Source organism: Lonchura striata, chromosome 1 (assembly GCF_050655825.1).
Source record: "Lonchura striata isolate lonStrDom1 chromosome 1, ASM5065582v1, whole genome shotgun sequence".
Lineage (NCBI taxonomy): Eukaryota > Metazoa > Chordata > Aves > Passeriformes > Estrildidae > Lonchura > Lonchura striata.
In genome coordinates this window covers 34,083,250-34,106,373 of record NC_140703.1, presented here as the reverse complement: position 1 = coordinate 34,106,373, position 23,124 = coordinate 34,083,250, and the positions used below count along the sequence as shown (strand labels likewise).

Here is a 23,124-nt window from a genome sequence, read left to right as displayed (position 1 = left end):
AGCAGTCTTCATTTTAGATCTAGACTTAAGGAAGTTGGTGGAAAACCACACTGTATACTACTTTATGTACTACTAGCACTTTGTGAGACAATTGGACAATTCTGCTTCTTAAATTTCTATTATTATGTGCTTCCTGGGTTTCATTAGAGATAACAGACAAAAGGTTGCTACTTAGTTTGAAATTATTTAAAAGAACCCTCAAATTCTGTGCTAATTGGGTTAAAGTTGTAGAATTCTTTGTTTGGGATCATTAATTCATCTGTAAAATGACTTTCATCCAGCCATGTGACTTCTACCTTTCACAGAAATCTTTGTCACCTACTATAAATGTTGCTGTTATGATTGTTTTGTCCAAGTTTCTGAGATACGGTGCATCTCATGCTGGATATCTGGTATTTTTATAAATTATTTTAAAATTTCACTTGCACTGCTGATAGATTAATGAACTGATATTACCTTAGAGCAGAACAGGCATGCAGTTACTTATTTCCAGCTGACAGGGAAGCGTGTTCTGCATTGCAGAATGACTTGCGTTGGCTTCACCTTCAAAGTTTGCTTATCCTGATTCTTAAAAAAAACTCATGCTCACATAATGCTGCTGCCTGTCAAATACCAAATGCTTACTGAGTAGTACTCAAATGTTTCTGCACCAGTTCTTCACTGCTGGATGTTTTGAAAGGCATAAAATGTGTGTCTTTGCACTGTAGTTTTATTCGTATACCTCTTTAGGGTCCAGTAAATAAAAAATATTATGAAAAGCATTCTGGTTTGTAAGACTAGGTTTTCAAAAAAAAGGTGTCTGCAATATTTGACAGCTACTGAGAAACTACAAAGAAATATTTAGCTGTTGCTATGGTTCAGTAAAATTGTTGGAAAATGAAAGATAAAATGGTGAATCCCTGAGTATAAATGAGCTTTGTTTGAAATACAGGTTGGATCACCAATGACTAGAGAAAAAAACTGCTATTTCTGTAATTAAATCTGAAAAATGACGGAAATGTCCTTGCAGTAGATCTCACATGGTGCGTGGAAGAGGATAAATATTTGGGATTCTTTGGTGTTGTAGGCCTTAGTTCTGTTTTTTTGGTGTTTTTTTTTTTTTTTTTTTTTTTTTTTTTTTTTGTTGGTTGGGTTTTTCCATCTGAAGAGAAGAGAAGATTGAGGAAGTGTAACCTTGGTAATGAAACTTGCTTTAGAAAAATGGGTTTTATTCAACCTGATTTTTTAAATATTGCCTTTTTATTCAAGTGAGAGATGTGGGAGAAAGTGATTTTGTGGTGTAATCAACATCCTGCCTCTGTTAATGATGTTAATATTCACACTTGGACAGTACCTGAGAAATGTGGTAAAATTAACACCAGAGGGATGTTTCTAGTAACAAAACAAAGTAAGGGATTGAAATGCATTTAGTTCTTTTCATATAGTGGAGTGAAAAAGCACTATCATTCAACTTATCTTCTAACAGAAAGTGTTAAAAGCAGCTTGTTATGTTCATTATATGAATAAAGCTGATAGTTTCTTTACTGATGTATACAACTGTATGCTCATGGGTACTCAACACTTATTTCACTGCACTGAGGATGCTTTTAGTTTAACATAGCAGGATATAAGCTTTCATCTCAAGTTAAATGCTGCCATGCTTAGACATTTGATTTTGTCTGCTGGAAGTGTTTGTGTACAAAGTGTAGGAGCTAGAGTGAGATCTGCAATGGTAATTCTCTGTTTAATGGGGAGTGTAAGAGCTTAGGGAAGGGTTTGAGAACAAGATATACCCATTCTCAGTATCTGATAATACTCCTGTGTCTTTAAGACCTTCCCTGACTGGAAGAGGTAGTTTTCACTGGAAAAAGTTGTCAGACAGTCTATAACAGGAATAATCTCTTCAAGTGTATTTAGCAAAGCTCAGATGTTTTACTTCAGGATGGGCTGACTCTTCCTGAGAGTCAGTGTGTTTCTCTCTTTGGGTTGTAAATGGATTATATGGAATTAGCTCAGGTGTCTGTATCTACATTTGTAGAAATCTGTCCAGGTGCTTAGATGAATCCTACTGTTATGCTGCTGCCCTTTACTATTTTTAAAGGCGAAATATCTATGAAATTCCAGGAGTTGGTGTAGGAATGAAAACTCAGGCTCTTTTTCACAAGAGTTAAACTCATAGCATTTCTTTTGTAGTTGCTTGCCTTCTGTCTGGGTCATCCTCCTAGGAGGGAGTTGTAATTTTGATCTGAAAGTGAATGAAGATGTTGAATTAAGTTTTACCACTTCAATGGCTGTGTAACTTCTTAGTGTTAGATCAAAAGGTGTCAGTCCAGACTGACATCAAGATGTAAATCCTCCTTTTGCTACTGATATTCCCAGAGGGGGGTTGTATTTCCTAATATGTGCCTCTTTAGCATTTCTTATGGCAGAGTTGGATCAAGCCCTCTGATCAACCTACTTGTTCTTTTTGTTACGGCTCTTAACTCCACTTTCTGTAGGACACCTTTGTGCCTAGCACAAGTGGAATGGGCAAGTGTATTCTGCAGCACGCTCCAAAGGCTGGCTCCTGTGCCTGAACTGGTCATGTTGATGCCACCCACTGCAGCTCATCTCTGCCTGCTTCTTCCAGTGGAAAAAAACCCAAACTACTGAAATTTCCCTGAAGTGAATTTATGCCAGTGTATCCAGAAGCCATGGAGATACATACTTGCAGTGAGGAGCTGTGAAGCACACCAGAGTCTACTACTAAAGTGTGATCTTTACAATTATTTTTCACCTTTGTCATACCTACACTTTATTTGAGAATTGTAATTACACAGTCCAGGGCTAAGGAAGGAATTGAGGAGGATTTTTTGTTCATGGTCTAAAAGTCTTAGTTGTATTGGAGACTGAGATGCATCAGCAGGCAAGAGAATACTGGAGTAATTTTAGTTTCCTCTCTGTATCAGCTAGAATGAAGTTAGAATAAAAGATATCTGTGCTGTGGTGTCTTCACTTTCATGGGGTGTGGTCCCAGCACTTGCAGTCAGGGTTCGCATCTGCGCAAATGAAGGATCAGCAAGTCAAGCTCACTTGATTTTAGACAGTAGAAATGTACGGTGTTGTCACTGCATGTGAATTAACTGCCAACAGTGACTAGCAGTGATAATTTCAAATGTTTCCAGTACCTGTTTTTAAGGGCAGTCTGCTTGTTTGCATATTGCTGCCACAGCTTGATTTGTCTTACTTGCTCTTCACATGTCCTAAGTTTGTGGACTGGAGCCCATTTTTTATTCAATACATTTTCTGAGTCATTAAACTGGGCTTTCATTTGCTGTCTTTCTTGGACTATTTTCGGTTTCTAAAATAGATTCTGTGCTATTTTTTCCTGCATTGTTTTCAAAGTAATTTTTTTTCTTCTACCACGTATTCTTCTTCATTGCACGGTACAGTATGCTTTTCTTGCTAAATTTTATGCTTTATTCTAACATCAGTGCTGCTTTTGCTAACCTTTCTGCTGTTCCTTATAATATATTAGCTTAAAAAGTCCCCAACATTCCTAGGCACTTAATACCCAGAGAATGAAATAGGGGCTTGTGAAAGATTAAACCATCTTCTCTCTGCTGAAGAGCTGCTGAAGAACAGCTCTCCAGCGATTTTGTTTACTTTGGTATGGCCTTTAATTCCAGCTTCAGGAGTTACACCTATGACAATGAAAATGATTTTTCTAATCTCAGTTTCATATACAGTGAGAAGGTAACTGATGGTAGTGTGAGCATTAGAAAGCAAAGCATAATCGGATTGAATGGTACACTAGGAAAGATTGTAGGATAAAAGATAATAGCAGGAAAGGATGGTCACGGTGGTGCTATGGGTTTAGGAAAGTGTTTGGGAATCTGCTTCTCAGGAAAGTGTCTAGGGGTATTGGTTGACAGCCATTGACCATGAGCCAGCTGTGTGCCCAGGTGTCCAAGATGGCCAGTGGCATCCTGGTTTGTATCAACAGTAGTGTGGCCAGTGGGACCCGGGCAATGACTGTCCCCTGTACTGGCCTCATACCTCGAATTCTGTGTACCATTTTGGGCCCCTCAGTACAAAAAAGACATTGAGGTGCTGGAGTGTGTCCAGAAAAGGGCAACAGAGCTGGTGAAGGGTCTGGAGCACAAGTCTGACAAGGAGCAGCTGAGGGAACTGGGATTTTCTATTCTGGAGAAAAAGAGGCTTGAGGGACCTTATCACTCTTCAACTGCCTGAAAGGAGGTGGTAGCCAGTTGGAGATTGGTTTCTTCTCCCAAGTAAAAAACAATAGGGCAAGAATAAATGGTCTCAAGTTGTGCTGACAAGGTTTAGTTTGGATATTAGGAAAATTTCTTCATGGAAAGGGCTGTCAAGCACTGGAACAGGCTGCCCAGGCTTCCCATGGTGGAGTCACCATGCACGGACATATTTAAGATGTGTAGATGAGGCACTTGGGGACATAGTTTACTGCTGGGACTTGGCAGTGCTGGCTTGGACTGATGCAGTGAGGTCAGGATGCAACTCTGCTAGCAAGGTCTGTTATGCCTGGTGATGCAACTTACTAAAAGATGTGGGGGTAGAAAAGGCATTTCGGTCCCAGTACAAAGCACTTTCCATATTGGTCATGATTCATTTGCAAGTGGCAGTGAAAGAGGTGGTGTGCTGGGTTCCTCACATGGGAATGTGTTGGAGGGTGTTTATCAGCAGGATAAAAATCTTACCTTTGCTGGCTAATGTTAGAGTGACCTGTGCTCTGAATAATCCAGGTAAGAGGAGAGTCTTCTAATACTTATTTGTACAGATAAGAGAGATAAATGTTCTCAGATATTTGTGAGAAAATTATCTAGCTGGTGAGCATCCAGATTTCAAAGTACTTTCCTAGGATAACAATGTCATTTAAATGTGAGCGTGGTTTGTTTGTTTGTAATGCCTGCCAACAATCTTTCTAGGAACAGGATATAAAACTGTTACTTGGTGACTTGTTCATTCTGTTTTGATCTGTGGTTTAATTACAGCATGTTTAATTGCTCTTTTCATTCACTCAGGAGGCAGAGCAGTTTCTTTTTTTTTTGTTTTTGTAGGCACACAATTTGGTAGGATAATGCTACCAAAGTGACTCAGAAAATAAGATATTTAGATTGTCCTTTCAAACAGGAACAACTGCTCTTTTTCTCATGAGGTCACTTGATTCCATTTTATTATTTTTATGCCAAGATTGCTGTGTGAAGATGAGGCTCCTTAGTGCCGCAATTTTTTATCAGAGGTTGACTGAATTTTCTTGCCTCATTTCAAAGTAGGGAGTTTTGTCTTTTTATTTATTTATCATGCCAAGTTCATACCAAGGCCGCCATTTTTCTGTGATCTATAAACTTCTGTGAATAACTAAAAGGGTCTCACATTTTCCTTATACCAAGTTGAGATGAGAAACAAATTAGATATTTCTTCAACAAGAATATTTATGTTATCATAAACCAGTGCTGGTGCCAAAGGGGAGATATTATTTCCTTTCTTTTACTCAGTGTTTGCTAGTTATTTAATGAGACAGATGAGGGACTTCTCCTTGGTTGAAATTAATCTAGAGTACTTGTGGGACTTCAGACTTCACAGAGAAATGAAGGAGAATATTAAAGTTGCTAGAAATGTGGTCACATATCTATTGGGGACTCTTCTGGCTTTTGTAAGGGATGCAGCTGACTGGTTTTAAGCAAATTTATGCCTAAGGACCTGTCTGTAAAGGGAATTAACTACATGGTTAATGTGATGGGCCAAGTGGTAAATTATCATAGAATGGTTTGGGTGAAAGAGACCCTAAAGATCATTCCAACCACTCTGCTGTGGGCCAGGACACCTTCCACTAGACCACACTCCTCCAAGCCCCATCTAGCCTGGCCTTGAACACTTGCAGGGGTGGGGCATCCACTGCTTCTCTGTGCAGCCTGTTCCACAGTGGCCACGTGCTGACTCTTTACTGATGTCTGAGGAGATGCTCTTGCCTTTGTGTGTGCCCCCAGGACAGCTCCCTCCAGCACTCACAGCAGAGCGATTTGAACAGGGTGGAAACCGTCTCCTATTTGCCATTAAACTCCATGCAGGGTGCCAGTAGCTAATCCACATCAGCTGTGTGCAGGTTGCTACCTTAGCAGAAAGGAGGTGGGAGATCATTAATGATCTCATCAATCTCAGCTGTCCTCTTGCTCAGTGTGGTGTTATTTGACAGTGCAGTCATAGCGTGCAGAGGTAATTTTGGTCAAGGCAGAAGGATGAAAATGAACACATGGTTAATGGAAATATTTGCCATGTATGTCTTATGAGTAATTTTATTTCCTCTGCTTGCCAAAACAAGTTAGCATGGAAAATGGTTTACTAGTGTAACTGGGAAGACCTGTTTATGTTCATGAAGCATGAAAACTGCCAGCGGCCTTTGCATCCCAGAGTTCCCTTCACCCCATATCCCCCCAGCACTAAGAGTTCAATGATCTCTTCCTGAGTCCCAGAAGGAGGACAGTAGGCACAGGCTTTGTAATCCACCTCAGTACCAGGTGTTCTGTGTACATTGTGGTTCCAGTCCTCCTCTCTGTGTCCAGCACTCCAAATCTGCTTTGATGCCAAGGTTTTTTTTGTTTATAATAATTTTCAAAATAACAGATTCCCTCATTGTCCCTCTGGACTCAGGACTTTGTCATGTTTTCTGTTTTCATCCGCTGTTTCAAGTTTTTTTAGATAAATTGTAAGTCTTTTCATTTTGGCAGGGAAAATAAATAGGGGTGAAATGGGATTATGTTTACATGAGAAGTTGTCTTTAATTTGTGATTGTGTAGGTGTTTGAAAGTTACAGCTTTTATAGCCAGATCATGGGCATTTTGCATGTTCGTGTGTTTTCTCTTCCATTTCAATTATTCTGATGTTTCTGAATGTATTAGACATGTGACTGATGTATAGGATGCTCCCTGAAATGCTGGAGTAGACAGAATAGTGTTCAAAGGATACTGTGTGAGGCCCAGATGACAGCCTGCCTGCCAGGAAGGTGTAGGGCTTAAATGGGCTGAACTCCATCAGAAGCCTTATAATTGTATATAGTGACTCATGCTTCATGGCTTATGACTTCTTCTTATGGAAAGTATGTATTTTTGAATATCTAGCAGAATGCACCATGCTTTAATTATAGCCAATTCTTTGAAATATTTGTATAGCGCTTTTGTAAAAGAAGAACTGCTATTAGCCCTGTGCACAGTCCTGGTATTTTCTCCACTTCTTAAGCATATTCTGAGAAGGTTTTAGAGAACTCTTGTATTACTTTCCGGAGAGATTAAAGTTTCATAAAAGTTTGAGAATAGAATTCATATTTAGAGGGGATTTTTTAATATGTTCCGTCACGCTTTTTTTGACCAGAACCTCACACACAATGGAAATTATACAAGAAGGATGCTGTGTATTGTTCCTTCCCATATGTGAAATGTTTACAAAAGCAGAACATTCTTATACAAGTTCCTGAAATGAGTGATGCAGGTCCCACATGAATAGAGATGAAATTTTGCGAAGGAGATAGTAGTCTACTGTTATTAGCTGAAACCAGCCAGCAACAACCCAAAATAATGATATTGTGCTCATTTTCTTTGCTGCTATGTTCTTTCCCTTACATTTAGAATAGAACAGTGTTGTAAAAATTATCCTTACTGATGTCTCAATTCAATGAACTCTTGTCAGGAATTCTCTCTATAGTCTGAACAAAAGTAAGTTAATTTATAGTTATGCAGGTTCAGTGCATTTCTGAGAGGATTGACGTTTTAGTTGTTGTGTTGACTAGTGCAATTTTACTCCCTGCCAGCTAAGTGCTCTAGGAGAAATTTAGTGCTCTTTAGCCTTCCTAGGCCATCTCCCTTAGCTGGTGTTTTTTGGACAAGTCAGGCATACGTCCTGTATTATTTACAGTAACTTTGGATTTAATACAGAGTTTGTTTCTGAGTCCTCTAGGCTTCTGCTCCTGTGGTTATTGGGGCATGTGGCTGGTCAGGCTGGACTTCACGTACTCCCTAGAGGGCAAACTAGACATCAGTTTTCTTCTCCAAACCTCCTGCCTCCTTCATTACACCAGGCGGGTACTGTGGGATTCCTCTCAGCGAAGGGAAGAGGCAAAAAGGCAGCCTAGGAATCCAGTCAGTAATATTGCGTAATACACGAAAAGCATCTTGAACGGGTAATAAACAGAGAATGGATATGAAGTGTTTAGTGAAGTTTGTAAAAGTAATCACATCGATGCATCATGAAGACCCTAGAAGTACCAGAGCTGAAATGCTAAAACTGAGAAAAGTGATGTTTCTGTAGATACTAACACAAATCACAGGAAGTGCTGATCTAAGAGTGTGCATATTACTCCAATTTAAAATTTTTTTTCATGTTCTCCATTTTTTTTCTCACAGTAAAGCTTTAGCTGAGATTTTTTGTGGTGACTGGGAATTTGATTATTTGAAACAAATCACCTGTGCTTCTTTAAACTAGGATTCCAATCAGTACGTGCCCATAAAAAGATCTGATTAAAAACAAACAAAAAAGGATGCTGAACAAAAGCTTTGATTCAGCAAGATTTTGAATACTCTGGCTCAGTTCCATGTCACACAAACACAAGCAGAGGTTTAATTGTATGACTTAACATAGATAGAATTGCTCATGTGTATAAAGTGTTTTGTGCTTAATTTTGTTAGTGCCAGCTGCTTGGCACTTATTGGGGTTAAGACCTTTGATCTTGTTCCTTTTAAAATAGGTGTTAGTTCAAAATCATGAAAAGCATCAGTTTTCAGGAAAAGCAAGGAGAGATATTAGGTGTCTTCAATATGAAATAGAAATATTATATGCAAATAGAATGAAAGAGAGCAAGCCAGGTTTTGTTGCTTATGAATTATCTATATTGAAACGAGGTCTCTTTGAGGGTACCAGGCTGGTATTTTTTATATTTATTTATTTACGCAGTTTGTATAGGAAATTTCTTTATTTCTGAAACAACAGAAGCATTTTCATCAAACTGATTTTTTAGCAACTCAGTATGTTCATCTGAAAGTTGAGGCATTTGATTGAAAGACAAAGAAAGGTTGGGTGAATTCAAGTTAGATGTTGAAAAGATTCACACAGGTCATGTATAAATGATTAAAAGAACAAACATCTCAGTGGCATCTAGTTTAAAACAAACACATTTGATGTCTCAGCTGTTTATTCTGTATCAAATAATGCTACTGCACCAGCAGAAAAATCATAATCATAAACTATGAGAATAAAAAATATTGGGTTTAAAGCTTTCAACATGTGTGAGCATAAAGTACTGAAAATGCTTTTAGAACATAAAACTATAGGCAAAGAGTAGAGAAATAAAAATATTTGAAAAGTTAATTTTTTAAGTTTTTCTCAGCAAATTATAGATGAGAAAGCTGATGTCACTGAGTATATAGAATGTCATTAATAATTATCAATTACATATTTCTTAGAAGCTATGCTACTAATTAACTTATAAAATCAATGTTCTGCAAATTTGCCACTTGGTGGTGCCAAATTGATTTATAAATCACAGATGTGAGCTGAGACAAGCTGTTGAAGTTTTTTCTGAGGCATGTACACTAAGAGACACATACATTTTCTTGGAAAACTGAGTTTGTGACAGCAGTGGTGCAGCTGTACTCGGCAGCACTTCTGGCAACCGTTCTTGAAGCCCCGTATCTGGAGTATCTCTCTGTCCCTCCAGTGCAAGAGAGAGTGAATGTGTAGCAAAGCTGCATCTGTGAGAACAGAGTTTCTAGCACATTTCTTCCATACCATGCACCTGGCAAAAAATAGTTTGGATCCAGTGATATTCCAGACATGGTGCAGAATATGGCTTTGGAGTTTCTGGAGGCAGCTGCAGGTGTGGTGCTTGCAGTATTATTTTTGTAGGTGTTTGATTGGAGTAGTTCCTGTACAGTTGTGGTTTTAACACTGCCAGAATTTCCACAGGTTTATCAGTGAGCTCTATATTCTTGAATTGAAGAGTGATGATTATCCTAAATGTAAATCTAAAAAAAAGACTCGTGATTAAATTGACCTTCCTCCCTCTCTCAGCTGCAGGGGAGCTCTTCAGAAAGCTTGAAGTTTCTGTTTTATTAAAAAATGTCTTAATTTGTCACAGTGTTTCAGTGTTACCAGTGTTTAGCATTGAAGAATATTTACATCAGACTTAACAACTTCTTTTTTTATTTTTTTTCTCTCTCTCAATACTACAGTCCCAAAAGAATTGGTGGAGCTTCACTTGAAACTGATGAGAAAGATTGGGAAGTCTGTCACAGCAGACAGATGGGAAAAATACTTGATCAAGGTACAATATGCATGTTGTATTATTCTGCAGTGCTGGAATATGGTTGTGATGAACAGTTTTGTGAGCAAGCCCTAGTATAAGCTACAGGAGCCTTGGGTTGTGCCAGCACCAACACGTATACATCAGATCCCAGCTTAATTTGCAGTCTGCCTAGGCTTGTGGGAAAAAGGTCTCTGAAAATAGGCACCATCTTCTCTATGTGAGAGTGTCCACCCTCATAATTGGTAGGAAAATATTTTCTTGAGTATTAAGACCCTAAATGAAGAAGATTTAGTAGCCTGCAAATGGGTTAAATTGAGGAGAGATTTATACAGTAGCAGTTCATTGTATATCACTTGTCTGAATATGATTTAATTACTGTGATTTGCCTGATATTTATGCAGGAACCATACAGAGGTCTTGTAGCGTGTGTTAATAGTAAAAGATAGTATTACAATGATTTATATCTGCATGCTCAGAATGGCACAGCTAAGATTAAAATGTAATTATGCATCAGTAAAAATGGAGCATTCCATTGTTTTACATAATTCTGTCTTGGTATTTTAATTGCAGCTGTGTCTTTGTTGACACTTTATATACAAATAGTTTCCAGTTTAAATAATTTATACTGCTTCAAAAAATAAAAATATATGGATAGTCAAAATTTATAGGTTACTATTTCCCCTCTGGATATGTTCCATGTGTCTTTTAATTCACAGAATTGTAATCTTGTTACTGTCTGTAAAGCTGTGATCACATCTTGCTTAGAAATACAGCATCAGGATAATAGCAACCATACAAATAATGGCACTTGGCAAATACAGCTGCAGGTCTCCCCTTTAAATGCATACAGAGGTATGAATTTATCTTGAGGTTTGTGTACACTTTAAGGGGATGGTGTTTTTAGGGCTGGGAATGTGTTGAGGAATAACCTGCTAAAGGGCCTTTGTTAATTATGACATGTTAGCCAACTGTAAAGCATTGATGATAATCTTTAAAAAAATAGTAATGTAATAATTTATGTAACTTATGTTTACTTTGTGTATTACCAACTCCTGTGGTTACTGAATTGTGGTAAATTCTTTAATAAACCCGAAAAACATTGCAGCAAACTGAGAAAACCCAACTCTGACTTGTGAACTTATGTACCCCACTGAAGCCACTTACCAGTTGTGTGATAAGCAGAAAGCAGGGTGAGAAAATAAGTGTGAGAGGGTAGTTTGGAAAATCTTCTTCAAAGCAGTTTGTAAATTCTTCTTCAGGGAAGCAGTAAGGAAACCATCCCTCCCACCCCTGTTAAGACCAAGTAAGTGTTAATAAATTCTACTTCATTTAACAGTCTCCAGAGCTAACTTGAAGCTTATTCTGGCCAGTGGTTCAAAGGAACCTTGAAGAACAAAGGCATTTGAATATAACTAATTAGAAAGGTATGCTAATACTGTCCCCAGTTCAAAGGAGTATGATTAGTTTAGAAAAGCAAGGAAGAGTATTGGTAAATGCCTCAAAAGCCAGGAAAAACTGAAAAGGTGTGGAACCACTGAGAGCATTTTTCCTTGATGCCTGCAGTGTTCCACATATTATTGATGACACTCCAAGAGGCAAAGTTGACCTGTTTTTCCTTTGTTAGAAACTACTGATGTGTTACTTTAATAAAACAGGGCTTGATATATTCTAGATGTTCTTATTTAGGCAGAAACTTTAGTGGAGGGCATTCAGACTTACATGCTCTTAATACTTAGGCATGTATATATTATTACATTTTGTTTATATACCAACTAACTATAAAATATGCTTCACGTGACTGTTGTGCATATAAAGAGTATCATAAAAATTGTCTCTGAGCTGTGGCTGGTATTTTGACAGATAGATATATTTTGGGATAGGAAGCGAACATGGTAGTTGAGAGTTGTTTGCCTTCCTTCTTTTGGTGATGAACCACCCAAGTTGGATCCACCAGCATGTGCACTAGTCTTTTATGGAATAAAATGGCTGTAGGTGTATGTGAGTCTGACTTTCCTCCTCTGCACCAGGAATGTGTTGTGATAATGTATGGCTAAGGTAAAGAAATGCCTGGACCTAAGCATTCCAACAGCTAAGAGGAAGCGTCCAGCTTAGCTGATTTTGAGAAACATGTAGTGAGATCACATTTCACTGTCTCCTGACAAAGTGTTTTACTTAGCCATTGTCAAACATAACTTACATTTTAATACAGAGATTTCTCTGCACTGGTCCATCTGAAACCTTCGTCCCAAAACCAGCACATTCTGAACACATTTCTGATTGTTAGAATTCAGGTGTTTGTAGTCCCGCTCAAGGAGACTCCTCTGTCAAGGAGACTCCTCTTTCATGTTCCTGTTTTCCTTGTTTAAAGTGAACATTTGGCATGGTAATAGTGTTGGATGCCATCATAGCTTCTTTGGAATTATTTGAGAGAGTTGTTTCAGCATTTCTTGCAGGGTGGGAAGGCACTGACCATTCTTAGGAGGCAGAATCCAGGAGTTCCTGCAAGCAGCAGCTTTTTGATCAGTGTGAAGCATCCTTTCTGGGAAGACAGGGATTAAGATTTCAACAGAGCCTGGATCAATGACATGTGTAGTTCAGGGTTGTGACAGCATTTGTCAGGAGAAAGCACAATTATCTGGTTTTTAATTGTTGAAATGTAGTCATTTCAGTTTGAACAGATGCTTCATCAGCTCTGATGTCTCTAAGCTTTTGCTTTGACAGTTGTACACTCTGTAGCACATGAAGCTTCTCATTATTGCTCTCATACTTAATGACTAAGTAATGAACAGCAACTGGCATATGCCCTGAGCAAGGGTTTTGATATTCAATTTCCCAGTGTTCTTCATATTACATGGTTGAAAAGGAGAGAGAAAGTAGAATAGCTTCATTTTGTGAGTGAGCAGCGATTGTCTCCTGCTGTGAGCTTTGGCTTGCCATCAGAGAAGTCCCTGTGTAATATTCCTTAACCTCAAAGCAGGAAAAATTGCTCTTCAGCAGGATCCCTTGGGACCAGAGTGCTCTTTACTGTTTCCTGTAGGTCACAGCTTAAAATCGAAGTATGCTTTATGGTGTGGCTGAGCTGACCTAACTGCAGGCTTACCATTGTGCCACCTGAGAAATGGTGTCAGTACTAAGGGTAGTGGAGTGTTTGTAGTGTGGCTGTGGGGACAGGGGAGGGGCCGCAGCCCCTTTGCTTGGTTGGAGCCCAGGTGGAATTTTATGTTATGAATCAGTTAATTTGTACTTTTGGTGGATGAAATTTAGGATTATTTTTGCTGCTGTTTCCAGAGAAAGCTGCATTCAGATGTGATTGGCAGGTTTCTAAGTAGCTTGGTAACTGTATCTTATGGTTAATAATAATTTGTTGATTGGGAGACTGCACTGTTCTGGTTGAATCCAGCCTTGCAGACTGAAGGGCAGCAGCACCTCATGCACTGATTTAACAGTTGTGATTCAGCAGTGGCACTTCAAAATAATTCCAACTGGCAGTATAGCTGTGATCAGTTTTTGCCTCCTCATGGATATTTCCACTGGAATAGCCTCACTGACTGGAGGCAATTCCAGTGGAAATACTGGAGATCCCACCATGTGTCTTCAATTGATGAGCAGCTTGTCTCTTCATGAGAGTTAAGCACATCTGAGTTGTTTAGGAGGAGAGGGAATTTCTTCTTCAGCTTTATTATTTGAGCTCATGCTGATTCAATCTTGTTTCTCCTCTACTGCTGCATTTTCTGGTGATAGGATTTTTTCCCCGTATTGGTGTGGTTGAATTTATTTGCTTTAAATAAATTGAAATTGGCTATATTTAAAATATTTAAAAATATTTGTCAAGCAGCTTGAAACTGAAGATATTTTGTAAAGAGTAATAATTCCAAAGTGTGGGGCAAGTAGAAGTTGTGTTTGTTATCTGAAGTACAGTTGAAGGACTTAGAGGGCTCCAGGAGACCCTGGAAACTTGTCTGCTAAGTGCTGGAAGGAGATATAATTGTCATGTCTGCTTGAGAGAATTTATATTCTAAATAGACAGAAATAGAAAAATGTGAGATATGTGCACAGCAAAGGCAATAATACCTTCCCATTTCAGAATCATGCTACCTAATTTAGGATGCTTAGAGAATGTGGTGGTGATCAGGGCCTCGATGATCTCTTCCATAAAAATTCAACAGTCCTTGCTAACATGCCTCAGTTTTACTTTTTGTTTTTCTGTAAGACTTTTTGACTGCAATCTCAAAGAGATCATGCATAATTAATTATTGTAGTAAGGTACTACTAATAAAGAAGTTTGAAGTTGCTTTTTTCTCCTAACCTTAGATATCTGCTTATTTAATTTGTAACAGATATGTCAAGAATTCAACAGCACTTGGGCTTGGGAGATGGAAAAAAAAGGATACCTTGAAATGAGTGTTGAATGCAAACTGGGGATTCTGAAGGTACACATTCATCAACTAAGGTTCTAAATTACTGCTTTCTCACTCACTTTAAGCTCTTGCAAATTTAGCTTGACTGAACCATAAGTGCATATATTAAATATAAAGCTGATCTTGGAACATTCATTGTAGTGGTTTGGGCCCAAACTGCATGTAACACTTTGTTTGCATATTTTTCACACATTTGTATGAAAATAGTCTCATGCTTACTGCTTTGTCAAGAGTTCTTTGCCTGTGCATTACACACTTTGAAATGTGTTTGTTACATTGCTGAATTGCAAAGGCAAAATGGGACTTCATCTTTTGTGGTCTTTACAGAATTGTCAGGGTTGGTTCCAAGTTATGTATGGGTTCTATTGTGGAATAAGATAATTTGTACTATGTAATAAAAATGGAGAATAAGTTTTCTAAGCCACTCAGGTTAAAAAAACCCAAAACCAACCCAAACCCTTGTCTCTGATTTAAAAACAGCATGATCTGGAAAAAACTTACAGCTGCAGCTGATACACATCGAATAGAGAGAGGCCTAAAAACAAGTTCCAAATCATGCTGAAATTAAATGATCTGATTTTCTTATTTCTGTTTATATTTTTTGTATCTTACCACTCCTTTTACTTTTTCAGTATCTTTGTGAATGTCAGTTTGATGACAATCTAAAGTTTAAGAATATAATTAATGAGGAGGATGCTGATGCCATGCGTCTGCAGCCCATTGGTCGGGACAAGGATGGCCTCATGTACTGGTATCAGCTGGATCAGGAGCATAATGTCAGGATGTACATAGAAGAACAGGATGACCAGGATGGATCCACATGGAAGTGCATTGTTAGGTATTAATTTTTTTTTATTTCATGGGGTTTTTAGCTGTTTGTGACTCAGGCTCAGAAATGTATTTAAGTAAATCTTCATTTCTCATACAGTAGGATTCATGACAGTGTGATTTTCTGCATTGACATCTATGTTGTAGTGAAAAATTGTGTACAGAAGTAGCTCACAGATTTGTTGGTAGCAACCATCGCATAATTTGTTTCCTGCTGGTTCAAGCAACAATGAATATATAGAAAATGTAGCAAGAGAAGACTATCTTGAGGAAGATGGCTCTATATTCCTTACTGGCCAGCTAAATGCCTTAGAAAATAGAATACTCTTGCTTCTTTAACTTCAGCTTTGTTAGGAAAGCTACAAGTGGACAGATTTGTTCTTGGGGAAGTTATACTGCAATTACTCCTGTTGGAAGGAAGCCAGAAGAGGCCAAGGAGATGCTTGGAGGGCTTGAGCGTCTCTCCTGTTGAAGACAAGCTGAGAGATTTGGGATTTTCCAGCCAGGAGAAGAAAAGGATCCAGGAAGAACTCAAAGCCCTTTCTAGTACCTAAAGGGGCTCAGGAAAAGAGGAGAGGGATTTGTTAGAGAGGTGTATTGTGACAGGACAAGGGGGAATGGCCTCAAACTAACAGAGGGTAGATCTAGTACAGAAAAGTTCTGTGAGAGTAGTGAGGCAGCAGCACAGGTTGCTCAAAGAAGCTGTGGCTGCCCCATTGCAGGAAGTCTTCAAGGCCAGATTTGATAAGGCTTTGAGCAACTTGGTCTTGTAGATGTCTCTGCCCATGGCAGGGAAGTTGGAACAGGTTGGTCTTTGAAGGCCCCTTCCAACCCCAACTATCTGCAGGTTCTTTACACTGCCATGACTTCAATACCTGAGGGAGTCATGCAGAAGTATTTAAACTACTATCAATGGGCCATAAAATTATAACCATTACTACAAGTTGCATGTATACAGCTGTTGTGGGGGAATAAGGTAAATGTATCCAGACAAACAGATTAAGAGCTGATCCATGCATCATCCATCTCTTCCATGCATTATAGACTCCAAACTTCATTGCTGAAAGAAGAAGAAACCAGCATTCTGCTGGGAGGGTTCTAACACTCCACACTCACAACAGAAAACCACAGTAATACATTAAGAAATCTGAAATTTTTTAAAACTCGTGAGACTCCAATATTGTGATTGTTGCAGGCTTCCTTTCTTTCTGTAAACCTGGGAAAAACAAATTGCTGAACATTGACTTTGAAAAACAGATGTGAGAGCCTTATTATTCTAGTCCATTAAGAAAGCAATGACTGTTCCATCATGGCTCAAATTCTTTATCAATTAAGGTGGGTTTTTTTGATAGTTGGATGTGCAGTTTAAATAAGGAGCTACAGTGCACTGAGATTCACTCTCAGACAGATGTGCACCAGTGATTTTGCTGTTATAACTTGAGTTAGTGATTTTCTAGACAACTTGGTGTTTGTTGCATGTGCTTAGAATAAGCACTTGCAAAAAGTATCTAAATTATTTTGCTGTTTGCTTTTGCAAATTTCACTCAAATGATATGGTTGCTTCTTTGTTGCATGAGCAGAGAGCTGTAGTTTGTTCACTGTGAGAGAAAAAAAGAAATAGTAAAGATTAATCAGTGATGGTTAGCGAGAGGGTAATAAATAACAGAATAATAGTAGCAGCTTCGATCCAGACCCAACAGGAATTGAGCTGAGATAGATAAGTAGATAAGATCCTTCCAAACCCAATATTTTTATTTTGGTATGGATAAATTGAAAGGTTTCTGATTGCAAAGATGCAGCCACTGGTGGGACAAGCATTTCAGTATATAACTGTATAAGGTGTTAAGGGTTATTAATTTAAGCAGATAATGTTTATTTACTCTTTATGAATCCCTTTGGGGTAGGTAAGTGACTTATCAGACTGTATTTTTCTCTTCTAGGAGCCGCAATGAGCTTGCTGAGACCCTTGAGCTCTTGAAAGCGCAAATTGATCCTGCTCTGTTGAAAAACAACAATTCTCAGCAGGAGAATTCATCACGTGAAAGTCCAAGCATAGAAGATGAAGACACCAAAAAGGGTGAAGAAGCAGCTACACAAGGTTTTCTGACTTCTTTTATAAAAGTTTAATTGTTTTACTGTGGCAATTTTAGAATTTTCAGCCTCACAAAAAGTTACTGCGTTAGATTAGGACTTAAAAAAGTAAATCAAGTAAATACTGAATTCTTTGAAATTCTGAATATATTTGGAGTTTTTTCAAAACTTATTTATAGGAAGAGAGCTGTGTAAAAAATGTTTTCTTAGTAACTTTTTTTGCTGTACATTTTGTATAATATTGTAAATGCTCATTATTGTATGTTTTTGTGGAGCATTGAACTGCTGCCAAACTTCTCCTGTTTTAGCAACATTGAAATTTGAAAAAGAAAATAAATCTGCTTGTGCAATGCCATGATTGAAATCAAGACTGTATTGGGTGTGGTGTTTATTCTTGCTTTTGAGTTAGAATCACAAAAATATAGGTTATTTCCTCAAATGTTTCACAATTGTCACAGTATTTCAAGAAAATATGAGCTTAAGTTAAAACAATTTAAAATGCTAAGACATTGTTGAAGTGAGGCTGTCCTTATCTGCCTCCACTATATTGTTGTTATTAAAATCACAGAATTATTTAGGTTGGAAAAGATTGCCAAGATAAAGCCAAAAACCTTTTTCCTTCCTTATTATCATGTCATTGCATGTATTTAATATCTTTCCTGACTTGTTTGTTTGTGCATTTGTTTTGCTAAGTATCAATCAGCCTGAAGTATTTGACTTTTTAAGAATCTGGTCTTCTTTCAGGTCATGAAAAACTAGAAGCTTGTTATCCCAAGTAATTTTACTCCAGTTTTACTGCCTGGTCTTATTATTTTGTTAAAATGCAGGAAAATATTTTTACAATCAGAAACAAAATTTAAGTATTCCAGTGTGTTAGTAGGTGTTTCTGCAAATGTGTTGAAGTTAGGCTTGTCTTGGTTTTGAGTATCAGAAGGAATTACTATTCTATTCTTCTTTGCAACAAGCAGTGTAGAACAGAAGAAATAATATTTAGGTAAAATTGGAGTTGTTGTGGAAGTACTAAGAGCTGATTGTAGAATTGACAGTAAATTGTGACAAAACCCAGCAGAATTATCTTTCAGTCTAAGGCATTTCCAGTACCTAACTCTGTATGTAAGTATCAACACAACCTGCATAGTTACCAACGCTGCAGAATTAATTCCATGTACTGATTGTGTTTTTTGTCTCAGTCAAGCCAACTTAAATCATCTGATTGAGACCCCTTCTTCAGATATGATTTTGCTTTATGTTGAATTCAGGAGCAGCCATCTGAAAACGTTTCAAATGCCCCCACTGTAGATAATTCCCCAAATCTTGTGGCACACTCATCTGGCTCAGTACTTGCATTAGGCTCTGTATTGGTGTAAAATCACCTCTAGGCACTATCTGCAAAATCATAGAATAGATTGGGTTGGAAGGCATCTTTAGAGGCTGTCTGCTCCAACCTACTTGTACTAAGCAGAGACATCTTCTACTTGGATTGGTTTGTGCAGAGCCCCATTCAGCCTGACCTTCAACACTTCCAGGGATGGAGCAGCCACAACTTTGCTGGATAACCTGTGCCTTACCACCCTCACAGTGAAGAATTTTTTCCAAATATCTAATCTAAATCTCCCTTCTCTTAGTTTAAAGCCCTTCCCCCTTGTCCTGTCACTCCATGCCCTTGTCAAAAGTCTTGTAAAATGCCTTTAAGAAGTGGGAGATGCTATAAGGTCTTTCCAGATGTTTCTCCAGGCTGTCTCTCAGCCTGTCTCCATTGCAGAGGTGCTCCAGCCCTCTGAGCATGTTCATGGCCTCATTCCTACAGGTCCATGTCCCATGTATGTAATGAATAATGAAATTATTTACATTTACGGTGATTTTGAGTGCTGTCAGTGTGTTCACAGAACATTCTTTAGAGCCTTTCAGTTGAGAAACTGTAGTATTTCCTCCTTGTAGTCCAGGATTGCGCTGAAAGCGCCTCTAAGATATAGGGAAAACATGGTGGAAGATATGACACTTGTTGGCTTTGGCCGTTTTCCATGTACCATTAAATTAGTACATGCAAATACATGGTAACCTAACCCAATGCTTACATGTTTACTGGCCTTACTGATTGACTCTAGTAGTGTTAGGAGAGCTTGTGCATTGACTGAGTCATTTTGTGTATATGTGAAAGGTTTTGTGATTAGTTCAGGAAGTTAAACTACAGAACATCTGCTGATTTTTGGTATAGAGAGGTTTTGGGATCCTGGTGATCAGTAGTGAAGTTTGGGAGAAAGCTGTAGGTAATGGAAAGAAATGGCTGAGCAAAGTTTAGACAGACAGAAATAAAGGCAAAGTGGAAGAATTTGGACACAGAGAAAAGACCTCATTCTCACTGTTACAGACAGATATCTTTGCTGAGGCAGTTACAGGGGCTCTGAGTGGGGATCACTTCTATGAAGGGTGAAAAACTAGCCTTGAGCCTTCAAAATGTGCATTTCTAAAGCACCTTACCACTTCTGGAGCCTTAGGCATGCATCTTTACTGTACTGATACTGAGATTTGTCTGGATACATGCCTTATATTTGAAAACAGAAGACCTGTGAATTCCTCCTCACTGTTCTTTTCTAAAACACTTAATTTCATTGATGTAATTGTTAGCTGTCATGTCCTTTCCCCTGTATATTTTTAACCACTTTTGGAAGCTCTCATCAGGCAAAAAAACTACATTAGCTCAGTTGGAGAGGGTTGAGGTAAAAGGGAAAAAAAAATCTTTTCGTTTGCAGTTGTGGCATGCTGCAGAAGCATCTTCTGGGTGGCAGGAGCTGCTTTTCTGTTATATACAGTGCTATTGTATTTGCCTTTTCTAATTACTTCTATTTCAGGTTGACACAAAATTCTTGGTAAAATACAAAAACCTGAAGTATCAAGAGGCAGTGGTAAAAATAAATAACAAGCTGAAGTGCATAGTGATAAAATAGCTGTATGGTTTATTGTAAATGTTGGAACTGTACTTCAAGCCCTAATGAGTTAGCAAAGTGGAATAACCTGATTCTTTCAGCTCTGCAGGTTTCCTGGGATATGCTACCATTCATTGCCTGTTTTAAAAACAGCAGATGAAGTGAGCGTAGAATATGGTCAGCATGTAGGAGACGTAGTCATTGCCTGGAGAACCTGGATGAATTTTGCCATAAGCCATAATGCTAGATGTCTTTTCTCTGAACTGTTGGAGTGCAATAGTTAAGTGTATCTTGAAATAAAAACATGTACAAACAGGGGACTCATTTCTCTGGGGGATTTCTTGTGAACACCAAGGAATCTTACACCCTGTTCTGCTTTTTGAAGTAGTCCAGAGATTCAAGTGAGATTTCATGCTTCTGCCTAGGTTTTATGTATCCTCTAGAAGTATTGTGGTAATACTGAAGAAGGGACTGAGATGTGTGTTGAAAGAAGGATAAATCTAGAGTTGTTTCTGGCTTCTGAAATTTAGGTTTATCTTGATATATAACTAGACTGAGCAGTGGTTCTATAGCAAAAAATTGTCAGCCCACTTACTTAATGACAGCGTTAGACAAGCCAGATTTCTACCAATTCAGTGAGAGAAGAGTCCTTTATGTGAGACTTAGGCTGTTGGGTTTTTTAGGTATGCCTCTGTTTTGATGAAGTTCTCTGTAATCCTATACGTCCCTTGGTTGTTTCTTAACTGTTTTTCTCTGTCAACAGAAAATCAATTGAAAATCAAAGAAGAAAAAGAGGAGGTAGAAGAACAGTCAGTGGAATTGGAAAGCCTTCCTCCTCCTGTGGTCAAAGAAGATGAAAATGCACTTAAAATTGAGAAAGTGGAAGAAAAAGAAATTATAAAACTGCCAGTAATAGTGAAATTAGAAAAACCTTCAGAACACAATGAAGAAAAGGAAACTGTCAAGGAAGAAAGTGACTCCTTTAAGGAAAATGTCAAGCCTGTTAAAGTAGAGGTGAAGGAAAACAAAACAGAACCCAAAGACCTGAAAGAAGTGAAAAGCTGTATGGACAAAATTGCAGTTCATGAGCCAGAGAGGTTAGAATTTTGTGTTAATGTCAAAACTCCACAAGAAATTGTGGAGAAATCTGTGGAAGAAAGCGAAAAACTTAAAAATGACCAACAGGCAAAAATACCACTTAAAAAGCGAGAGATTAAACTGACAGATGACTATGACAGTCCTATCAAAGGGCCTCTCTGTAAATGTGTTACTCCAACAAAGGATGTCTTGAAGGAAGAAGGGAAACCAGAAGAAGAAGCTTTTAAGAGAGTCCCTACCATTACTGCTCTATGTCCTGATGGGAAAGTGCTAGTAAATGGAGAGGTTAGCTGTGAAAAAATAACCCCGAGTGTTATACAAAATAGTAAGTCAGAGCACTCTGCTAATGCTGTGGAAGACAGCACCTCATTAAAAGAGAAAAATGGAAAAAGCGGGGAAAAAGTATCAGACTCTGTAAATTCTGTTAGCAAAATTATAAAAACATGTGAGATTGAGAAAAACACTGTAACTGTGCTGAAAGAGATCGGAGCTGTGGTCTCTGAGGTTTCTAATCAGAAAGTGCCTTCACAGGAGGAATCTAGTCCTGTGGAAAAAGAATCCCTTGACAGTACAACTACTGAGACGGCAGCAGAAGAGGCTTCAAACTCTGAAGACTGTGCCAAAACAACTGAAGAGAAACAAGCCACTGATCTCAAAAACGACAGCATGTCACCACCCAAAGAATGTTCAGAGAAGCTAGAGATGTCCCCAAATGAATCTGCTCCTGCAGAACTGCCTAAGCTTGCACTGGCTGATGAAGAGACTTTGAAAAGTAAAGATGAGCCTGAGGAGAAAAATGACTCTCCAAAAGCTGCTGAGATACCTCCTGCATCCACTTCACCTGTTACAGTAGAGAAACTTATTCTGGAAAAGGAAGACTCCGATAATAAAATGCCTCTACCTGAGGAGAGCAAAGTAGAAGAAAAATCCAGCCCAGAAAAACAAGAGGAAGAGCCAGAAACTGCCAAAACAGAGCCAGATAGGTTAGATGATGCCCATGCATCTAATCTAGAGGACTCCTCAGAGAGTAAAAAGGAATCTCCAGTACCTAAAAGCAAATTTAAATATAAGCTAGTTTCTGAAGAAGAAACCTGTGCAACAGAAAATAAAGAAATAACTTCTGAAAGACAAAAAGAAGGAATTAAATTAACGATCAGGATCTCTAGTCGGAAGAGAAAGACAGAAACACCGCCAGAAGAGGTCAGCATTGGCCGCACATTAAGGCGGTCGCCAAGAATATCCAAGCCTACTCCAAAAGTTGTGGAAACTCGGGATCAGAAGCCTGAGAAGAAGCGGCCTGAAGAGGAAGAGGAGAAACCTGCAGCAGCACAAAAACCAGAACGAAAAGAAGATGCAAAAAAACAAGAGAAGGAGACAAATTCTAAAGTTAACAAGGTAAATACACTTTTATTACTTGGGAGTGAAGAAAACCCCCAATCTTATTTATAAGGAAACTCTACTCTTACATGGGAAT

The 23,124-nt window shown here is 38.4% G+C and overlaps 1 protein-coding gene across 1 annotated transcript in view; it reads left to right on the top strand.

The window, feature by feature from the left end:
• Nucleotides 1–23,124, top strand: part of RSF1 (remodeling and spacing factor 1) — a 58,353-nt gene that overhangs the window by 14,409 nt on the left and 20,820 nt on the right. The window contains exons 2-6 of the mRNA XM_021533974.3: nt 10,218–10,309; nt 14,629–14,721; nt 15,342–15,547; nt 17,478–17,635; nt 21,316–23,045. Coding sequence (XP_021389649.3) covers nt 10,218–10,309; nt 14,629–14,721; nt 15,342–15,547; nt 17,478–17,635; nt 21,316–23,045 — 2,279 coding nt within the window. The remainder of the gene's footprint in view (nt 1–10,217; nt 10,310–14,628; nt 14,722–15,341; nt 15,548–17,477; nt 17,636–21,315; nt 23,046–23,124) is intronic.